General features: G+C 59.6%; 1 protein-coding gene and 1 non-coding gene across 3 annotated transcripts; one reads left to right on the top strand and one right to left on the bottom strand.

The window, feature by feature from the left end:
* Positions 1-398: 398 nt before the first annotated feature.
* TRNAR-UCU (transfer RNA arginine (anticodon UCU)) lies at positions 399-488 on the bottom strand. The gene is given in 2 exon segments: positions 399-434; positions 452-488. It is a non-coding gene; the product is annotated as a tRNA-Arg (tRNA).
* Positions 489-979: 491 nt separating this feature from the next.
* On the top strand, positions 980-13,785 carry SLC27A4 (solute carrier family 27 member 4). 2 transcript variants are annotated; one of them, XM_060154191.1, is made up of 13 exons: positions 980-1,137; positions 2,456-2,622; positions 4,211-4,605; positions 5,886-6,044; positions 7,493-7,562; positions 7,670-7,761; positions 8,582-8,691; positions 8,961-9,170; positions 9,340-9,466; positions 10,016-10,153; positions 10,284-10,448; positions 10,539-10,685; positions 12,918-13,785. In XM_060154191.1, the coding sequence occupies exons 2-13, from the start codon at positions 2,462-2,464 to the stop codon at positions 13,073-13,075; spliced, it is 1,932 nt and encodes a 643-aa protein (XP_060010174.1). In that variant the 5' UTR covers positions 980-1,137; positions 2,456-2,461; the 3' UTR covers positions 13,076-13,785. The 2 variants fall into 2 exon arrangements, with proteins under 2 accessions (XP_060010174.1, XP_060010175.1); XM_060154192.1 differs by lacking the exon at positions 10,284-10,448.
* Positions 13,786-17,238: the final 3,453 nt, after the last annotated feature.

Below are 17,238 nucleotides of genomic sequence, written 5' to 3'. Positions count from 1 at the left end.
CAAGTGGCAACTGTGGATGCCCAACATGTTTGATTATCAAGGAACCCAGTTTTCAGAGGTCCAGAGTGACACAGTGGGTGGGAAGTTGGCAGATGGCCCAGAACTGGGTGGCATGACAAACGTGGTCACAGCCCTCAGGGTCCAGACCATTCAGAGGCCAAAGATACGTACGGGTCTCCAGATCCGTGCCCTTTGTGCCACCAAGTGTGCCAGGTTGCTTTCAAGATACCAAGGATGGGAAAGGGTTCCTACGCAGCAATCCCTACACCAAGTTTACTGCTGTCCCAGAAGCACAGGTGCCAGTCTGAGGTCTGCAGGAGCCTTTGGGTCTTCTGAACCTTGTGGCCTTGGAGGCCGTAAAATTTCCGAATGGAAGTGAAGGAGGAGCTGTCAAAATTTGACTCTGATGGGACTCGAACCCACAACCTTTGAATAACCACACGAGGCCAGCTAGAAGTCCAATGCGCTAGCCATTGCGCCACAGAGCCAGTTGCTAGATTCTTCCCACCCGACTCGCCTCTGCCTGAAACAGCCTTTTTAGCGTTCTTCTAGGTGTGGCGCCGGGCCTTTGCTGAACTCTGCTCGGGTCCGGGCGCGGACTCCAGATTCCCCGCCAACGGTGCGGTGGGGGTGCTCTCCCCCACGTCCGGACGCCCAGGGATTGGGGGTCGGGGTCCAGGCAGAACCCGCCTGCCTCCTCACTGCCCCGGGGGCCTCTGCTGCCCGGCGGGGCTGCCCGGCACGGACTACAACTCCCAGCGTGCCGCGCGGGGCGCCGCCAGGAGCCGTCGCGCGCGTAGGACGGGCTGGGTCGGGCGGCGTAGGGCTCGCGGAGGCTGCGCGGCGTTGCCAGCTCTGCGGCGTGCTCACCCTGGGCAAGGCGCGGCAGGCGGTGGTGCCGGCCGGCGCAGCCGGTTTGGATTGCGGGAGGCGGGCGGGAGACGGGCAGGGGAGGAGTCCCGCGGGCGGGCGGGGCCGGCCGAGCTGCTGGGCCGTGCAGGGCGCAGAGCCGGGGAAACGCTGCTGAGACTCGGCTCTGTGCGCCCAGTAGCGGCTGATGCTCCTCCGCGCTTCGCACTCTGCTACAGCAGCCGGGCCGCATCTGGACTGCGTGCTCCGCGGCGGGGCCGACACCAGGTGAGCACAGGCTAGGACATTGGGTCCCCGGGCGGGAGAATGTGCCCGGCCGAGTCCGGGGAAGGTGGCGGTACCGGTCTGGGGTGGGGGGCGCGCCCTGCTGCTCTGTCTCCTTGCCGGGCGTTCTGCTACCCTGGCTTTTCTGGGGGTCAAGGCGGTCCGCAGTGACCCGGGATCGGGGCCCGGGAGATCTGGGCATCCCGTTCCCTCCTCGTCCCATCCCCCAGCTTTCCGGGACGGGTCCTTGTCTTTTGCCCTGGCGGGCTCTGTTAGTCCAGAGGTCTGAGGACCTTGGAGACCCTTGGCATTGGAGTTGGAGGCGCTGGTTCGTCCCCCTCCCGGCTTTTGCTTTTCGTGTGGAGGAGGGAGAGATGGTGTAAGGGTTCCCTGTGGTCCAGACCATGTCTTCGTCCTGGCTTGGAGAATCTCAGGCTACCTCATAGACGTGACCTTCAGCCCCTCCCCAGGAACAGGAGAACCTGAAGGAAAACAGTCCCATCTGCTGCCCCTTGAGCAAGTCTGTAAAGCACCAGGAATAGAGTCCAAGAGTCCTAATCTCAGCCCTGCCAGCCGTTCCTCTCCCCTGAAGCCCCAATCCCCTAAGATTCATCTGAGTGGCTTGCTGAGTGTGTTTGTGGGGGTGACTTCAAGCCCCTCTTCCTCTCCCTCAATCACCTTTCCCCTCTGCGGTCACCTCTCAGGCACCTCCAGGCTCTCACCTGTTTTCTCCATCGCCCTCTGTGGGCCAACAGAGGCATGGCACTGCCTGGACCTATGGGCAGGGACTGAGCAGGGCCCCTTCTCAAGAAGTTGCCCCTTTGGGTGTTGTGGCTTGGCCTGATCATCCACAGAAACTCCGTAGGTCTCTGGGTGGGGAGTCGAGCCCGAGGCACTCAAGTCAACACCCGCTTCAAGGCATTTTGGTTGGGATCCTGGATGTCAGGAGAGTGGACTGTCTTCTTTTGGTTGGAAGGGCCTCTGAGAGCAATTCTCATTACACCCATTGCACAGAGGGGAAGACTAAGGACTGAAGTGGGGAAGGGACTTGCCCAAGGTCATTCAGAGAGTCATAGGCAGAGATGGGACTTAGGGGCTAGAACCCAGCCTCTGACTCTCAGCCCTGGAACTCCTCACCTCAAGTCCCATGCCTCTAGCCTGACCCTTCCCGACAGCCCCAGAAAGGGACCCAGTCCTCGGCTACCCTACTCAGTATGGCCTCACTACAGGTTAACCCTTTGAGATGATAGTGGCCTGGTTGCCCGAGCCAGGAGGTAGGGGATCCAGGCATTTGGGTCCACTGACTGCCCTGTGCCCACAGGCCACAATGCTGCTTGGGGCGTCTCTGGTGGGGCTGCTGCTGTTCTCCAAGCTGGTGCTGAAACTGCCCTGGACCCAAGTCGGCTTCTCCCTGCTCTTCCTCTACCTGGGGTCTGGCGGCTGGCGCTTCGTCCGAGTCTTCGTCAAGACCGTCAGGCGTGATGTCTTGTGAGTACCTGGTACAACCCTTCCTGGGTTTCCTACACTATGCTGGGCTCCTAATCCCCCAAATCTCCCCAGGCCAGACCCTATGGTCTCTACCAGCACAGGGCACCCAGGCCCCAAAGGAGCAGTCCCTTGCAATAGTATGTGGTACCTCCATTGCCAAGGTCAAAGTCTCCTCCCAGGGAATCTCCTTAACTTGGTGCTCTTTATCCTGGAGCAGACTTGGGGTCCTGGGACGTACATCCAACACCGGGCATGTTGAGGAGACATCCGTAAGGAGTCCTAAGAACATGCTATAACTTGTGAGAGGGTGAAGAAGAACCCTGTGGAGGAGGCCCTGTCCTCCAGTTGGCATGAGTCTGAGAGGGCACTGAGTTCTAGAGCAGGCCCTGAATCATGTCAGGGAGAACCTGCTTCCCAGAGAAAGTCAGGGATGGTCCATGGGGATATCCTGTACCAGAAACACCTGCTGCTACCTCCTCTGTGAAAAGCGCTGAGCTGACTCTGGGGCCTGGGGTGGGGAGGGGAATGAGGCAGCCCCAGACCTGGGCCAAGCTTAGACTGGTCAGGGAGACCGGAGGGGACACGGTCAATCCCTAAACTGGCAGTGCCATGCGGGCAGAGACCCTGGCAGTCTTAATCACGGTAGTATCCCAGTGCCCAGCACCCCGACCCACACCCAGAACAGGTGGCTCGGCATTTGTCAGTCTGAGTTGCTTGCAAAAGGAGGTTTCGAGTGGCCACTGCAGGAAGGGTGGTCGCGGCAGAGAGCTGTGGGAGCGTGAACAAAGGGAGATGGCTTCAGGCCCGGCCCTGGGGAATCAGAGGAGGCCTCCTGGAGGAAGAGCAGTTGTACTTGAGAGTCACCTCAAGGAAGTGGGAGCGGGGGACTCCAGCCAGAGGGCACGGCATCAGCAAAGGCACAGAGGCTGGGGGGCCAGGAGAGTTCAGGGGTCAGAGGTGGCACGGGTGGGGCAGGAAAGGAGGATGTTGCCAAGTGATTCCACAAACACTTATTGAACATCTACCCTGTGCCTGGCACTGAGCAGCGCCCGGGGGCAAGATGGTGAACAGGGCGGACCTTGCTGGGCTCACCGGGAGGGAGACGGGACAAATCGCAAACTCGTCCTTTTTCACTGTGGCAGTTACGGGGAGAGGGACAATACGGGGGTGTGGGAGGTCCAGGAGGAGGAGTTTGGACTTTGACTTGGGGCCCTGTCATCGTGGAAGTCCCCAACAGAGCAGCAGACTCAGAGCAGAGCTTAGAGTGTACTTGGAGTTGAACTCTGGAGCCGGACAGGACTGAGGTTCAAACGTCAGCGCTGCCACGTTCCACCCGTAAAGCCCAGGGCAAGCCCTGGCACCGGTTTCCTCCTCTGTACCGGGGAGGGAGTAATCGCCCGGGTCCCTGGTGTTATCGGGTCCCTGATGTTATCGTGCAGCATCAGTGAGCCGCTGCATGTATCGCTGCCCTGCACACAGGTGCTGGGAAAGGGGTGTCACAAGTGATCAGAGCAGGGCCTCCGGACCCCCACTCCCAAGCCCAGCAGTCACAGCTCCCTTGCTCATCCCTCTCCCACCCCACACCCAGCGGCGGCCTAGTGCTCCTGAAGGTGAAGGCCAAGGTCCGACGCTACCTGCGGGAGCGGCGCACGGTGCCCATCTTGTTCGCCTCCACGGTCCAGCGCCACCCGAACAAGACGGCCCTGATCTTCGAGGGCACGGACACCCACTGGACCTTCTGCCAGCTGGATGACTACTCAAGCGGCGTGGCCAACTTCCTGCAGGCGCGGGGCCTGGCTTCGGGCGACGTGGTCGCCCTCTTCATGGAGAACTGCAATGAGTTTGTGGGCCTGTGGCTGGGCATGGCCAAGCTGGGCGTGGAGGCGGCGCTCATCAACACCAACCTCCGGCGGGACGCACTGCGCCACTGCCTGACCTCCTCCCAGGCCCGGGCCCTCATCTTTGGCAGCGAGATGGCCCCAGGTGAGCCCCGAAGGGGCAGGGGATAGGCAGGGAGTCCCACGGGACTGCCACAACCCCCCCCCCCCCCCACCTCCAGCCCTGGGAGAGTCTGTGTGGCTCACCGGTTAAGGGCATGAGCCCTGGAGTCAGATGGCCTGGGCTGTGCCCCTGGTAGGCTGGAGACCCGAGTGAGACCCTGTGCTTCAGTCTCCTCACCATAGCACCTGCCTCCTGCTGTTTTCAGGAAGACACTTAACCTGAAGTATTAACACAGTGGCCGATGCTAGGTGACCCCTCAGACATAATGGTAACTGTTCTTGTGACTAATTAGGCCTCATCTATAAAATGGGGACAAGAGTCTGTTCCCTGCTCTCCTGCAGAGCTTATGTTTATTGGCCACCGCGTTGGGCACTGACCACGTGCTGAGTTTGGGGCTTTACAAAAGCAGCTCTAATCTCCACTAAGCCTGGTGAGGTAGAGATTGTCATCTTGGCTTCACAGATGAGGAGACTGAGGTTCAGAGTGGCGTGAGGCACTCACCCAGAGCCGCACAGCTGTTAAGTGACAGAACCGGGGTTTGATCTCGGGCTTTGACCACAGTGTCCCTGTTCTCTCTCCCCATGCTGCTGTGACTGTGGAATAATGGGCAGGAGAGGTTCTTAAGATGCTGAAAGGGGAGGAGGAAAGATGCAGCAGGGAGAGGGGAGAGGGTTGGACAAGTCAAGAGGAAGCCAGAGGAGTTGTGGCCGTGTGGGCCAGACTGGCCTACGCTCAGGGCGGGTGAGTATCTGGACATGTGTAGTGCACAGGAGAGCCTGAGAGAAGACTCCCACCCTCTGAAGAGGCTGGAGGGCTGCCGGCCTCTGACCCCCCACTCCTCCCTCCTAACCAGTCCCCCATAGACTAGCATAGTACAGTGGGTAGGGCCATAGTAAGCCTTGGTGTGAGATAGAGCTGGCTTTGAGTCCCAGCTCCAGCACATTCTAGCTGTGAGTGAATCCCTCCCATTCTCAGCCTCAATTTTCTCATCTGTAAAATGGGCTGTTATTGGTACCTGTTTCCTGGGGTGTGTGCGCAGGAGCATGCATGTAAAGAGCCCGTGGCGTAGTTAGCCAGCAGCTAATGGGAGCCGTTGCTCCTCTCAGCATCTTCCTTACGACGAGGTCCCAGGTGCTTCACCCATCTCTCTGCCCTACCCAGCCAGCCTCCCCTGACAACATGCTCAGCCCCGGCACAAGCAGAGGTCCTGGGAACACGGGGTGTCCTGGCCTGCCTGCTGATCTGCCTTGTTTCCCCCACAGCTGTCCTTGAGATCTGTGCCAGCCTGGACCCCTCCATCAGCCTCTTCTGCACCGGTCCCTGGGAGGCCAGCGCAGTGCCCGCCGGCACGGAGCACCTGGACCCCCTGCTAGAAGATGCCCCTAAGCACCTGCCCAGCCGCCCCAACAAGGGCTTCGTAGGTGGGCCCCTCACCCCCACGGGGGGGTTCTAAGATGGCCAGGGACAGAGCAGTGGCCTCAAGGCCTGGGTTCTTCTGTAAACTTGCTGCGTGACCTGGAGTGAGTCATGTCACCTCCCTTTTCCATCCGGGAAAATGAGGACAGTAATCCTGGGCTTACTACGAAGGCTGCATGAGCTGATGTGTGTGAAAGTGCCAGGCACACAGAACGCAGTTCTTGAACAGCCTTCATTGACGCCTGACTCGCGCAGGATCCCGTGGAACCCAGGAGCCTGCCTCGCCTGAGTTTGGGCTGCGCTTGGACCAGGGGCGAGACCCTTTGCATGGTCACCCACCACCTGTTCAGTGCAGGCCCCTGTTGGTCTGTGACCCCTCCCTGCTCTGGGCTGCCTCCCCCCGACTTCTAGGCAGCCTTCCAGGCCCTCTCACCTCTCTTCCTGCCCACTCCAGCCCGCCTTCTGCAGCCCGCGGCTTGCTGCATCGCCTGGGGGTTCGGAGCCTGGGCCAAGTTCATATCCCAGCTCTACTGCTTCCCATGTATGACCCTGAACACCTGAGCTGCCCTTTGAGCCTCAGTTCCCAGAGCCATAAAATTGGGGATGGCAACAGAACCTGTGTTTGAGGGTTGGAAAAGGTCCAGTGGAAAGCTAGGGTATGACCGGAAGTGCTCAGTAACTGGCCGTCATCGTCATTATCGTTTAACCTCTGCCATGTGTGGATATGGTCCGCCGGGTGCTTTTTTAAGCTCCTTGAGGGCGGGACTCTGGCTGGTTGAACCTGGCGCCAAGCCTAGGGCTGACATACTGCACGCGCCCTGAGAACGTGAGATAGTTATTATATAACGTGCAGAGGCATTCCTGACCTCCTGGAACCTCCAGCCTGGTGGAGCTGACCTCACACAGAAACCATAACGTGACAATCCCTGGTCCTGGCAGTGGAGGAATACAGAAATGGTCAGTGGTGCAAAAGCTACCTCTGCACCCGGCTTCCTGCAGCTAACCCTCCCCACGCAGTAGGCATCACCTCCTTCGAGAAGCCCTCCCTGGTGCCACCTCCCCTCCCTGGAGCCTGGGTCAAGCGCTGCAGCTGGGCTTTGGCAGGCCCTGTGCTTCCCAGCACTCTGCGCTCAGTATTGGAAATACCCGTGTCCTCATCTTCCTGTCCCACTTGGCTCTCACCTCCACCCAGGCAAGGCCTGTGCTCATCTTAGTCACTGATGTCTCCCCGGGCCTGGCACGGAGCGAGGGCTCGGAAAAAGTTCGTTGAAGGAAGCAGTGCAGGCATTAGAGCAGAGAATGGTGCCTGGGGTCATCAGTGTAGGCTTTCTGGAGGAGGTGTGATGGGAGTGGGTGTTGAGTGATGTACACCTACAGATGTCTGCCTGCCTGACTCTGTGCCCAGCCCTGTGCTGCCCCCTCTCACAGCCACTCCTGTGTCTGTTTTCTTCAGATAAGCTCTTCTACATCTACACGTCAGGCACCACAGGGCTGCCCAAAGCTGCCATCGTGGTGCACAGCAGGTAAGGGGAAGGTGCCCTGGGGGGAGGCCTGGGGATGGTGGGGCCTCAGAGCCGCTCCTCCTGCCTTTCCAGCGGCCCACAGAGCCCTTGGCCCTCTGCCCTCCCAGGTATTACCGCATGGCTGCCCTGGTGTACTACGGCTTCCGCATGCGGCCCGACGACATCGTCTACGACTGTCTCCCCCTCTACCACTCTGCAGGTATTCCAGGCCTGTCCACTCAGCCTCCAGCACCCCCAGAGTCTTGGAAGCCCCACCCTTCTTGGCAGGCAGCATGTTGCAGTAGAAACATTTGAGCTTTGGAGTCAAATCTGGGTTCAAATACAGACGTGGGCATTGATCTCTGAATGAAAGTGGCCACACCAGCAAAAGTGGTGTGTGTGGCTGTGTCCCGCAGGGCACCTGGGCTGGTCTGACCATTCAGGTCGCTTCCACAGGTATGCACAGTCTTAGGAGCTGCTTGGTCTTAGGAGCTTTTAGAAAGACAGAGATGGAATAAATGTAATTCCTGCCCTCAAGGTGCTTAGGGTTTGGCTGTGTGTGTTTGGGGCAGGATGAATGATGGGACCCTATCCTGACTCTTAATACAAGAAATGGCATTGAGTATGGGGAGAGGCAGGGAGCAGGAGCTCAGTTCAAGGGAAGAGCCCAGTGATGGCCTGGAAGGCTTCCTGGAGGAGGTGCACCCAAGGCAGGCAGATGTGAGGTGCAGAAGCTAGGCGGGCTAGCTCAGTGCCCCCTGGCTGAATGGTAGCGTTACGGGTATGGGAGCAGGAGCTTGGGGCCAGCTCCAGAGGCCTCAGAGGACAGTCTAAGGATTGCGTACTCAATCCTATAGGCACTGGGGAGCCATGGAAGGTGTCTGACTGGCGAGAGAGATATGACCAGTTGGTGTTGGAGGGACAGGACAGGAGAGAGAAAGGGAAAGAGCCTTTGAGGAGATTGGGCTGTACAAGAGGAGGCTCTGGAGGGAAGGGTCTCCTGTCTACCTGACCTCTGAGGCCCACCCCTCTGCCTTCAGGAAACATCGTGGGAATCGGGCAGTGCCTGCTCCATGGCATGACGGTGGTGATCCGGAAGAAGTTCTCAGCTTCCCGCTTCTGGGACGATTGTATCAAATACAACTGCACAGTGAGTGAGAGGGGAAGGGGATGAGCATCCCCGTCCCCTCGGGACCCTCCCGCCAGGTCTACCCAGGGACATCTGTCTGACAGCCGAGGGCAGCCAGCCATTTATTTGGGGCAACACTCCCACTGTTCAGATGGGAAGACTGAGGCCCAGAGAGGGAAGGGATTGCACAGCCGGCCCCTGGGGTAGTAGGGGTAGGGGCTTGGGGGGTTGGGGGGCAGTGAAGTAAGAGTAGCCTCAGGGGCCCAGACTCACACCAAGTCCATCCCCAGATCGTGCAGTACATCGGCGAACTCTGCCGCTACCTCCTGAACCAGCCACCCCGGGAGGCGGAAAACCAGCACCGGGTGCGCATGGCACTCGGCAACGGCCTCCGGCAGTCCATCTGGACCAACTTTTGTAGCCGCTTCCACATTTCCCAGGTGGCCGAGTTTTACGGGGCCACGGAGTGCAACTGCAGCCTGGGCAACTTCGACGGCCAGGTGCGGCCCAGGTTGGGGACGCAGGTGGACCACGGAAGGCACGGGTGGCAGAGGGGAGAGCAGAGTTCCGGTGTGGGAGTGTGGGTGCTGGAGGCCCCCCGCAGCCCCCAGACTGTCCAGTTTCAGGCCCACGGTGGGAGCAGCTGGGCCCGAGTCTCGGCCTTTGCAGGTGGGGGCCTGTGGATTCAACAGCCGCATCCTGTCTTTCGTGTACCCCATCCGGCTGGTTCGTGTCAACGAGGACACCATGGAGCTGATCCGGGGGCCTGATGGCGTTTGCCTTCCATGCCAGCCAGGTCTACCCTAGGGTTGCAGTTGGGGGTGAGAGTGGGAGGGGCTGACTCAGGAGGGGGGTGGGGCCGGTGGGTGGGGAGCCCCATCCTGGTCAGCAGCCAGAAGTCATCTTCTCTGAGGGCTTCCAGGCATTTATTTCTTCATCCGTGCATCCGTTCAGTCACCGTCCCATCCACCCAGTCCCTTCGTGCACTTTCGTGTTGTGGACCCTGGGCCCAGGCCGCCTCAGCCCCCCAGCTCTGTGCCTGAGTCCCTCACCTGCACGTGGTTGTCCTGAGGAGTCCATGTGGTACAGCTCTTTAAGCAGAGCCAGGGCCCTGGGAGTGCCGGCTCTGGTTAGGCCGTCTGCGTAGGGCTTGACCACTCTGTCATTTGTTTGTTCGACTTTCCATCCATCTGTTCAGTGACCAGACTTTACCGAGACGCTCCCTGCCCTTGGGGCTCCTGGGGTGGGGTGGGGGAGAAGTGGGCGTTTCTGTGGACAGCTGCAGGGTGCACTCAGTGTGAAAGAGACCCCAGGGCAGGTCTGACCCCGCCTCCCCTGCCCACAGGTGAGCCGGGCCAGCTGGTGGGCACCATCGTCCAGCAGGACCCCCTGCGGCGCTTCGACGGCTACCTCAACCAGGGCGCCAACAACAAGAAGATCGCCAAGGATGTCTTCAAGAAGGGGGACCAGGCCTACCTCACCGGTGGGTGGGCACCTCTCCCTAGGCCTTTGCCGCCCCTCGGGTCGGGGGGGGGAGGAAGGGGCCTTTCGCCACCCTCCGAGAGCACCTCCCCGGGAACCCCTGGGACCCAGCTCACCCAGCTCCCCTCTAGGCGACGTGCTGGTGATGGACGAGCTGGGCTACCTGTACTTTCGGGACCGCACGGGGGACACCTTCCGCTGGAAAGGCGAGAACGTGTCCACCACGGAGGTGGAGGGTGCGCTCAGCCGCCTGCTGGCCATGGCCGACGTGGCCGTGTATGGCGTCGAGGTGCCAGGTACCCGGGGAGGCGGGAGGTGCCGGCGTGTGTGCGGAGGGGCCGCAGGGGCCATCGCCAGCCGCTCACTGCCCACTCTGCCACCCCCAGGAACCGAGGGCCGGGCCGGCATGGCCGCTGTGGCCAACCCCTCTGGCAGCTGTGACCTGGAGCGCTTAGCCCAGCTCCTAGAGAAGGAGCTGCCCCTGTACGCCCGCCCCATCTTCCTGCGCTTCCTGCCTGAGCTGCACAAAACAGGTCTGTCCCCACCCCCGACCCCAGCTCCAACTCGCAGGTGCCAGGCCAAGGCCCCTTCCTGGGTCCTTCTGAGAGGCCGGGATGCCTGTCGTTTTGCCTTCACCCACAGCCTTGCCAAGTGGTTGGTAACCTGACCTACCTGTGAGCAGACCCCAGGCTTCAGGGAGAGAGGGTGCATCCATTCTCAGTGGGACAACTGAGAACAAATACCGACCGAGTGTCTAGTCTGCTCCAGGCACTGTGCTAGGCCCTGGGGGTACAGGTGACAAATTCCGGCAGGACCTGTGCCTTCTGGGAGCTTCTAGAGCAGCAGGGGAGGCAGCCACAGGATAAGGAATTCCAAAGATAAAGAATGGAATGCAGATCAAACTGACAGGAAAGTGAATGAGGGGGTTGGGGGTGACTGGGAGGCTCCCCTGAGGAGGTGCGGTTTCAGCGGAGACCTGAGAGTGAGAGGGAGGGAGGGAGGGAGGACTTTGTGGGGGTGGGAGGCCTTCCGGGCTCTGGGAACAGCCACTGCGGAGTCCCTGAGGCAGGGAGGCACTTGGCTGCTAGAGGAATGAAAGGAGGCCCCCGAAGCTGGAGCAGTGAGGGGTGGGCAGCGGCGTGAGGTGGGATGGCAAGGGCAGCAGGGGCCTTGTGGGCCGGGGAGGGGGGCTTGGACTATACCGGGGGCAGTAGGGAGCCACAGAAGTGTTTGAGCAAGGTAGTGACCTGGTCAGATTCCTGTCCTGTGTGGAGGCTGGGGGAGGCTGCAGGTGGCCCGGGGGAGAGGCGAGTGGTGGGTCCACCGGCACACGGCGGGGTGGTGCCCTCCTTCTGTCTGTCGGTCCTCTCGGGAGCTTCTCTGGGCAGGCAGCTCTGAGGCTCATGCCCCGACCTCCCCTCCACTCTCCTCAGTCCTGGCTGCCTCCAAACTTACTTAGGGCTCAGAACAGCCATTTTATTTGCTCACAATTTGTGGGTCAGCAGTTTGGGGTTAAGTCCAGCTGAGTGTTCTTCTGTTGGCCCCATCTAGGGTCAAATAGTGCCATCGGGTGTGAGAGGGCCACCCTCACGTGGGGCTTCCGGCTGGTTGGCTCTGCAGTGATGTCCACAGAACGGTGGTGATGGCAGTGCGCTCTAGCTGCGCTCTGCGCTCTCCGTCACGGCAGCTACCAGCCCCGAGCGCTTGAAGTGGGACCAGTGTGACGCGGAAACTGAATTTTAAATTTCGTTTCATTTTAATTAAATTTGCGTAGCCACATATGGCCAGTGACTACCCACTTAGCGCCCGTCTAAGCGGCCCTTCCTGGGGTGGTTCTGCTCTGTTCCATGTGGTTTCTCCTCCTTCAGAGGCTAGACTGGTCTCAGGGCACCCCGAGAGGGTGGGGATGGAAGCTGCAAGGCCCCTTGAGGCCTAGACCACCCACAACATGGCCTCTTCCGCATTCTGTGAGTCAGAGCCAGTTGTAAGGCCAGTCTGGATTCAAGCAGCCGTTGAGAAAGACTCCATCTCTTGCTGGGAGAAGTGGCCAGTCCACACGGCAGAGCAGTACCTGGGGAGAAGCTGTAGCCATTTCTGGCATCTGTCACACCTGGGTTCAAATCCCAGCTCCATTGCCTACGAGCTGTGTGACGTTGGCTCAGATATGTGCCTCTGAGCATCAGTCTTCTCGTCTATATAGAGGGGCTAAGACCGTTGATTGAAAGATGCATAATTTATATTACATACTATTAAGGGGAAAAAACACGAATTGAGCTATTTCAGAGATGTTGAAATCTGAAATCTTGTGCATCTTAGAATCCATAGAATATGGTTGTGCACCTGCCTCTGGGGTTGATGTGCAGATTGCATGAGATCACGCCTGTACCTGGGAGGTGCTCAGATGAGGGGGAGCCATCAGGGAAGACCTGCGGTCTGGTCCTCACTCTGCTGTCACTCAGCATGTGGCCCTGAAAGAATAGCTTCTCTTCTTCAGGTCTCCGTTTCCCTGTCTGCAAAAAGGCGTGGGGAACTCGGCCCCTTCCCCTTTGCGGGGGCTGCTCTGAGGAGTGATACATAATGTAATGGGTGGAGCCTTTGCAAACTGTAGAGGGCGGTGCCCCTCCTCCCATGCCTCCCCTTTCCGGTGTCCTCTGCAGCCCTCCTCTCCCTTCCTCAACCCTGGCGGGAGGGCGGGTTCTGAGAGCTCGGGCCCCTGCCCTACACCCTTCTGACCCTTCTTCCCCCTTGTCTTCTCCCTCCCTCAGGGACCTTCAAGCTGCAGAAGACAGACCTGCGGAAGGAGGGCTTTGACCCAACAGTTGTGAAAGACCCACTGTTCTACCTGGATGTCCGGAAGGGCCGCTATGTCCCTCTGGACCGAGAGGCCTACACTCGCATCCAGGCAGGCGAGGAGAAGCTGTGATTTGCCCCGAGTCCCTCTGAGGGCCACCGGATGCTGGACCCAGAGCACCAGCTCCCACCCCAGAGGGTTCCTGGGCAAAGCCAGACCAAAGCAAGAAGGGCCTGGCCTCACAACCCCGAGGTGCCGACCCCCACCCCTCAAAACTGCCAAGGGACTCACTGCTGCCTCCCCCTCCCCCCAAGGCTTTCTGTGAAAGCCTCATCTCCATGTTGTGTCTTCAGGGGGCCTCTGGGCCCCAGGCTGAGACTGAGACTGGGCCCCTCAGGATGATGTCTTAGGGCAGGACAGGGGAGGTGGAGGGTCACCAAGCACTCTCCAGAGAACAGGCAGCTTGTAAACGGGACCAGGGCAGAAGCCCCCAGACCCAGGAAGCCAGCAGAGTGGGCGGGGGCAGCAGTGGCCGTTGATCAGGTGTCCGAATAGGATCCAGGCCCTGGAGCCACTCAAGCGTCCTCAGCCCTGCCGGTGCCTCTAGGAGGGCAGGAGAGGGACTGACCTGTAGCAGGCAGCCTGGACCTATAGCAGGCAGCCTGGACGGGGCACCCGTCTCATCCCCCTCTCTCTGGGTGCCTGCCTGGCTGTCCCTCAGGCAGGGCCTCTCTGTCTTTGTGGGTCTGTCCTTGTCCCCTCCTCCGTCTCCGTCCTGGCCTGGCTATGAAGGGAGAAGGGGTGGGGGGTGCTCAGGGGCCAATAAACTCTGCCTTCCTCCCCCTGCCCGTGTGATGCCACCTGAGCTCACCCCATCCTGCTCAGGCCCCAGCTTCTGCCCCATTCACTCCTCCATTCATCCGTTCATTTGGACTGAGGGATATAGCAGGTTATCTTAGATGGGGGGCAGTTCCCACCTGAGCCTGGCAGGGTGTTTTAACAGCATGATCTTGAGAGTCTAAACCAGCTGTGTCACGAGCTTGCGCGTTGGGCAAGTGACTTTGTTGTCTCTGTGACAAGGGAATGATCAGTTAGGATTCAGAGAGCTAAAGGGAGCCAGTATGAGGAAAGGGCTGTTCAGAGCCGTTGAGGGAGGAAACCCTAACCCAGCACAGGGTCCCATCTCCAGACCCTTGCCCATGCTGTTCCTTCTGCCAGGGGCGCATTTTCCCAGGGGGTTTGGCAGGGGGGCTGTGCAAGGCAGAGCAGGGCTGCCTAACCGGCTGGGTAGAGTCTAGGAAAGCTTCCTGGAACAGTGTTTGCAGAGCTGTCAGCAGTGCCAGCGGAGGGCCAGCTGTCCCCTAGGGCCCAGCCCCTGGAGTCGCACGCAGGCTGGAAATGTGCACAGCCCAATGGAAAGGGGGTCCACCCCAAGCCAGGGCAGCAGGCAGTGTGTGTGCCCCAGGGCGTCATCTTCACTATTTAACCCTCAGCACCGTCTGTCACTTGACTGAGGTCACACAGCAAGTAGTGGGGACTGGAATGCCAGCCCCAGCCCCTTGCCCTTCCCGCTGCTCCTTGGTGCAGAAGGCAACAGGAAAGCCAGATGAGCTTCCATTCCACGCATGCTTGTGGAGCCAACTGTGAGCCACACCCCAGGCCAGCAGCTGACTGGGTGGTGGGTGACCAGGGTGAGAAATCTGGGGTGCCTCCTGGGGGAGTGACCTTTGAAAGATAGTGGAGTCTGGTGCCACTCTTGGGAGAAGAGGGAGGCAGCGCTGGAGTTGGCCCCTGGAGAGCGAGGCTGATGCGGGTGGGGTTTGGGAGTGGCAGGCATGGCTGCAGTGCCCTAGTGTGACCAGCAGAGGGCGCACGGGTCCTGTAGAATCCAGTCCAGCCTTTGGCGCTCAGCCAAGGGAAGCTGGAAGGAGGGAGTGCAAGTCCCCACTTCACCCCCAGCGGTACTCATCCCAGAGGACTCTGTGGTGGGCCTTTGATCAGGCTTCCAAGGGGCTGGACTTGGCTGACAGTGAAGCTTTGTGTCTTTAACCCGCAGCAATGACTGCTCTCCGACGGGAAGGAGCCCCCCAGTGGTCCCTGTTCCTTTCCCCTGGTTGAACACAGTCACCCAGAGGCAGTAAGGAGTGGTGGTTAAAAGCTCCTGCTGAGGAGCCGGTCAGGCCTGAGTTCAAGTCCATTTGCCAGGCTAGGCCTCGGTTTCCTCTCCCATAAATGGTGGTCTAGGAGTCCCTACCTCGGGACGATTGTGAACGTGTAATGAGATCGTGCTTGGAAATCTCTCAGCACGGGGTCTGATGCTGATAGCTGTGCAGTACGTGGTAGTTAAAAGAAAAAAGGAGCAGTGTTGAGGTGTTAAGACGCCAGACTAGGCCCGTTTCCCACTTCTGCACCAGCACCCGCCCCCAGCCCCTCCATGAAGGGACGGGGCTGGTGGGCCCCTGGGCCTTGCAGCTCTCCTGTCTGCCTTTGGTCATCCCAAACCATGGCTGTGTGAGTCATCCCCCGCCACCCCCCAGCCCCCCGGGCCTGCAGTCGGTGCTCAATACCTGCTTGTGAAGTTAAGGATAGCTACTGTTTACTGGGCATTTCCTGACATTTACATAGCACTTCACAGTTTACAAAGCACTGTGTAAGTACATCAACTGAGCAGATGCTAAAGCCCTACTCTGTGCAGGGGGGCGGGGCATGGTCAGATCTGCCCTCAGGGAGCCCACTATCTGGGGCAGAGGAGAAGGTCCTAGACAGTCAAGAAGCAAAGGGTGTGTGCTTGGCTGCACCCTAACTCAGAGCCCTGGTCGGCGTGTGGGGGAGGTGAGGAAGTCGCGTTTCATGGTCACAGAGGCTTTTCACGGAACAGTCATCCAAGAATAGGAGAGGGAAGAATGGCCCAGACAGAAGGAGCCACAAAACATAAAGGCCTGGAGGTGAAGGGCAGGGAAGGGCGAGCAGGGCAGATGAAAGAAGGGCAGTGAGGCTGCAGCGGTGGGACTGGGGGGAGAGTTGAGGCAAGGTATGCAGAGTGAATCCTTTGTGGGCGTTTCTTGCACACTTGAGGACTGGGGGCTCAGCTGGGAAATCCTTGTATCAGGCCAAACCCATTGCCTTCGACTTGCTGACAGCCACCACGTGTGGAGCACTTCCTATGTGCAGGACGTGAGGCCAAGCACTTGATGTGCGTTATTTCATTAAATCCGTCACACAGAGCAGCTACAATTTTTACCCGCACTCCACAGATGAGGAATCTGAGGCTCAGAGAAGCTAAGTCTCTCCACAGACCACAGGGCCTGTGAATAGCAGTGCTGGGATGCAAGCCCCCTTCCCAGAGCCTCAGTGTTCCCATCTGCAGGCTGGGCCGGGGAGGCTGGAAGGGGCCTGCCTTGAGCGTCCCAGAGGTCCTACCACCCTTAGACAGGCGAGTGGCTGTCCAGGCCAGTGCTTGGTGTATCACTTTCAATCCCTGGGAAGAAGGTTAAACACCACTGAGGGGCCTATTGAGGCGCTGGCGGCAAGGGAAGGGGCGACCGAGTGACTTTCAAAGGGGCCTGAATGCGTGGCCAGCCCCTCCCCTGGAGGAGGGGGCCCTGCTTCCTCCCGGCCTAATGATATTCTGGGCTCAGCCCTCATCTTTGGCGGCAGTTTAACCCGAGCCGGGGAGGATTTCTTTCTCACTGATCTCAGCTTGACACCCAATTAGCACAAGAATGGGAGGTGGAAGCCTGCAAGAGGCGCCTCCCAGCCTCCCGGGGCGCACGAGGGGAGCAGGCGGGGAGACAAAGGGCAGCGGGCAGGGGGGCCCCCGCGCCCTCGTCTCCCCTGCAGACCCCGCCATTGTCTCCCTAGGAGCTTCAGAGGGGATGGAGACCAACACCCGGCTAGCCGGCCTGCTGGAGGGACAGGGTTGGGGCCCAAGCCCCTCTTCTGCGTGGATCCCAGGGGAAGGCATTTGGGTGAGCCAAGCCCAACAGGACGCAGCGAGGGTCAGGGATCCTGAAGGCGCAACAACCTGGGGTCGAGGCCTGACACGTAGGGGTCCGTGAACAAGTCACCGGTTCTCAGCCTCAGTTTTCACATTTGAAAAATGGCGCTAATAGTAGCCCCTGTGAGGCATCAATCAGGTCATGCATGTGAAGCTCCTGGCAGAGGCAGAGTGGGGGTCAGTACTCGCTGAATGAGTATAACATGTTAAACTGTTATTGTTACTAATTAGGAGGTTGAGTAGGGTAGGCTTGGGGTCAGGAGAAAGGACTTTCTAAGAATGAGAGCCAGGCATTCAG

Source organism: Lagenorhynchus albirostris, chromosome 7 (genome assembly GCF_949774975.1).
Source record: "Lagenorhynchus albirostris chromosome 7, mLagAlb1.1, whole genome shotgun sequence".
Taxonomy (NCBI): domain Eukaryota; kingdom Metazoa; phylum Chordata; class Mammalia; order Artiodactyla; family Delphinidae; genus Lagenorhynchus; species Lagenorhynchus albirostris.
Note: the sequence above shows the minus strand (reverse complement) of the source record. Positions and strands in the feature narration are given on the sequence as shown.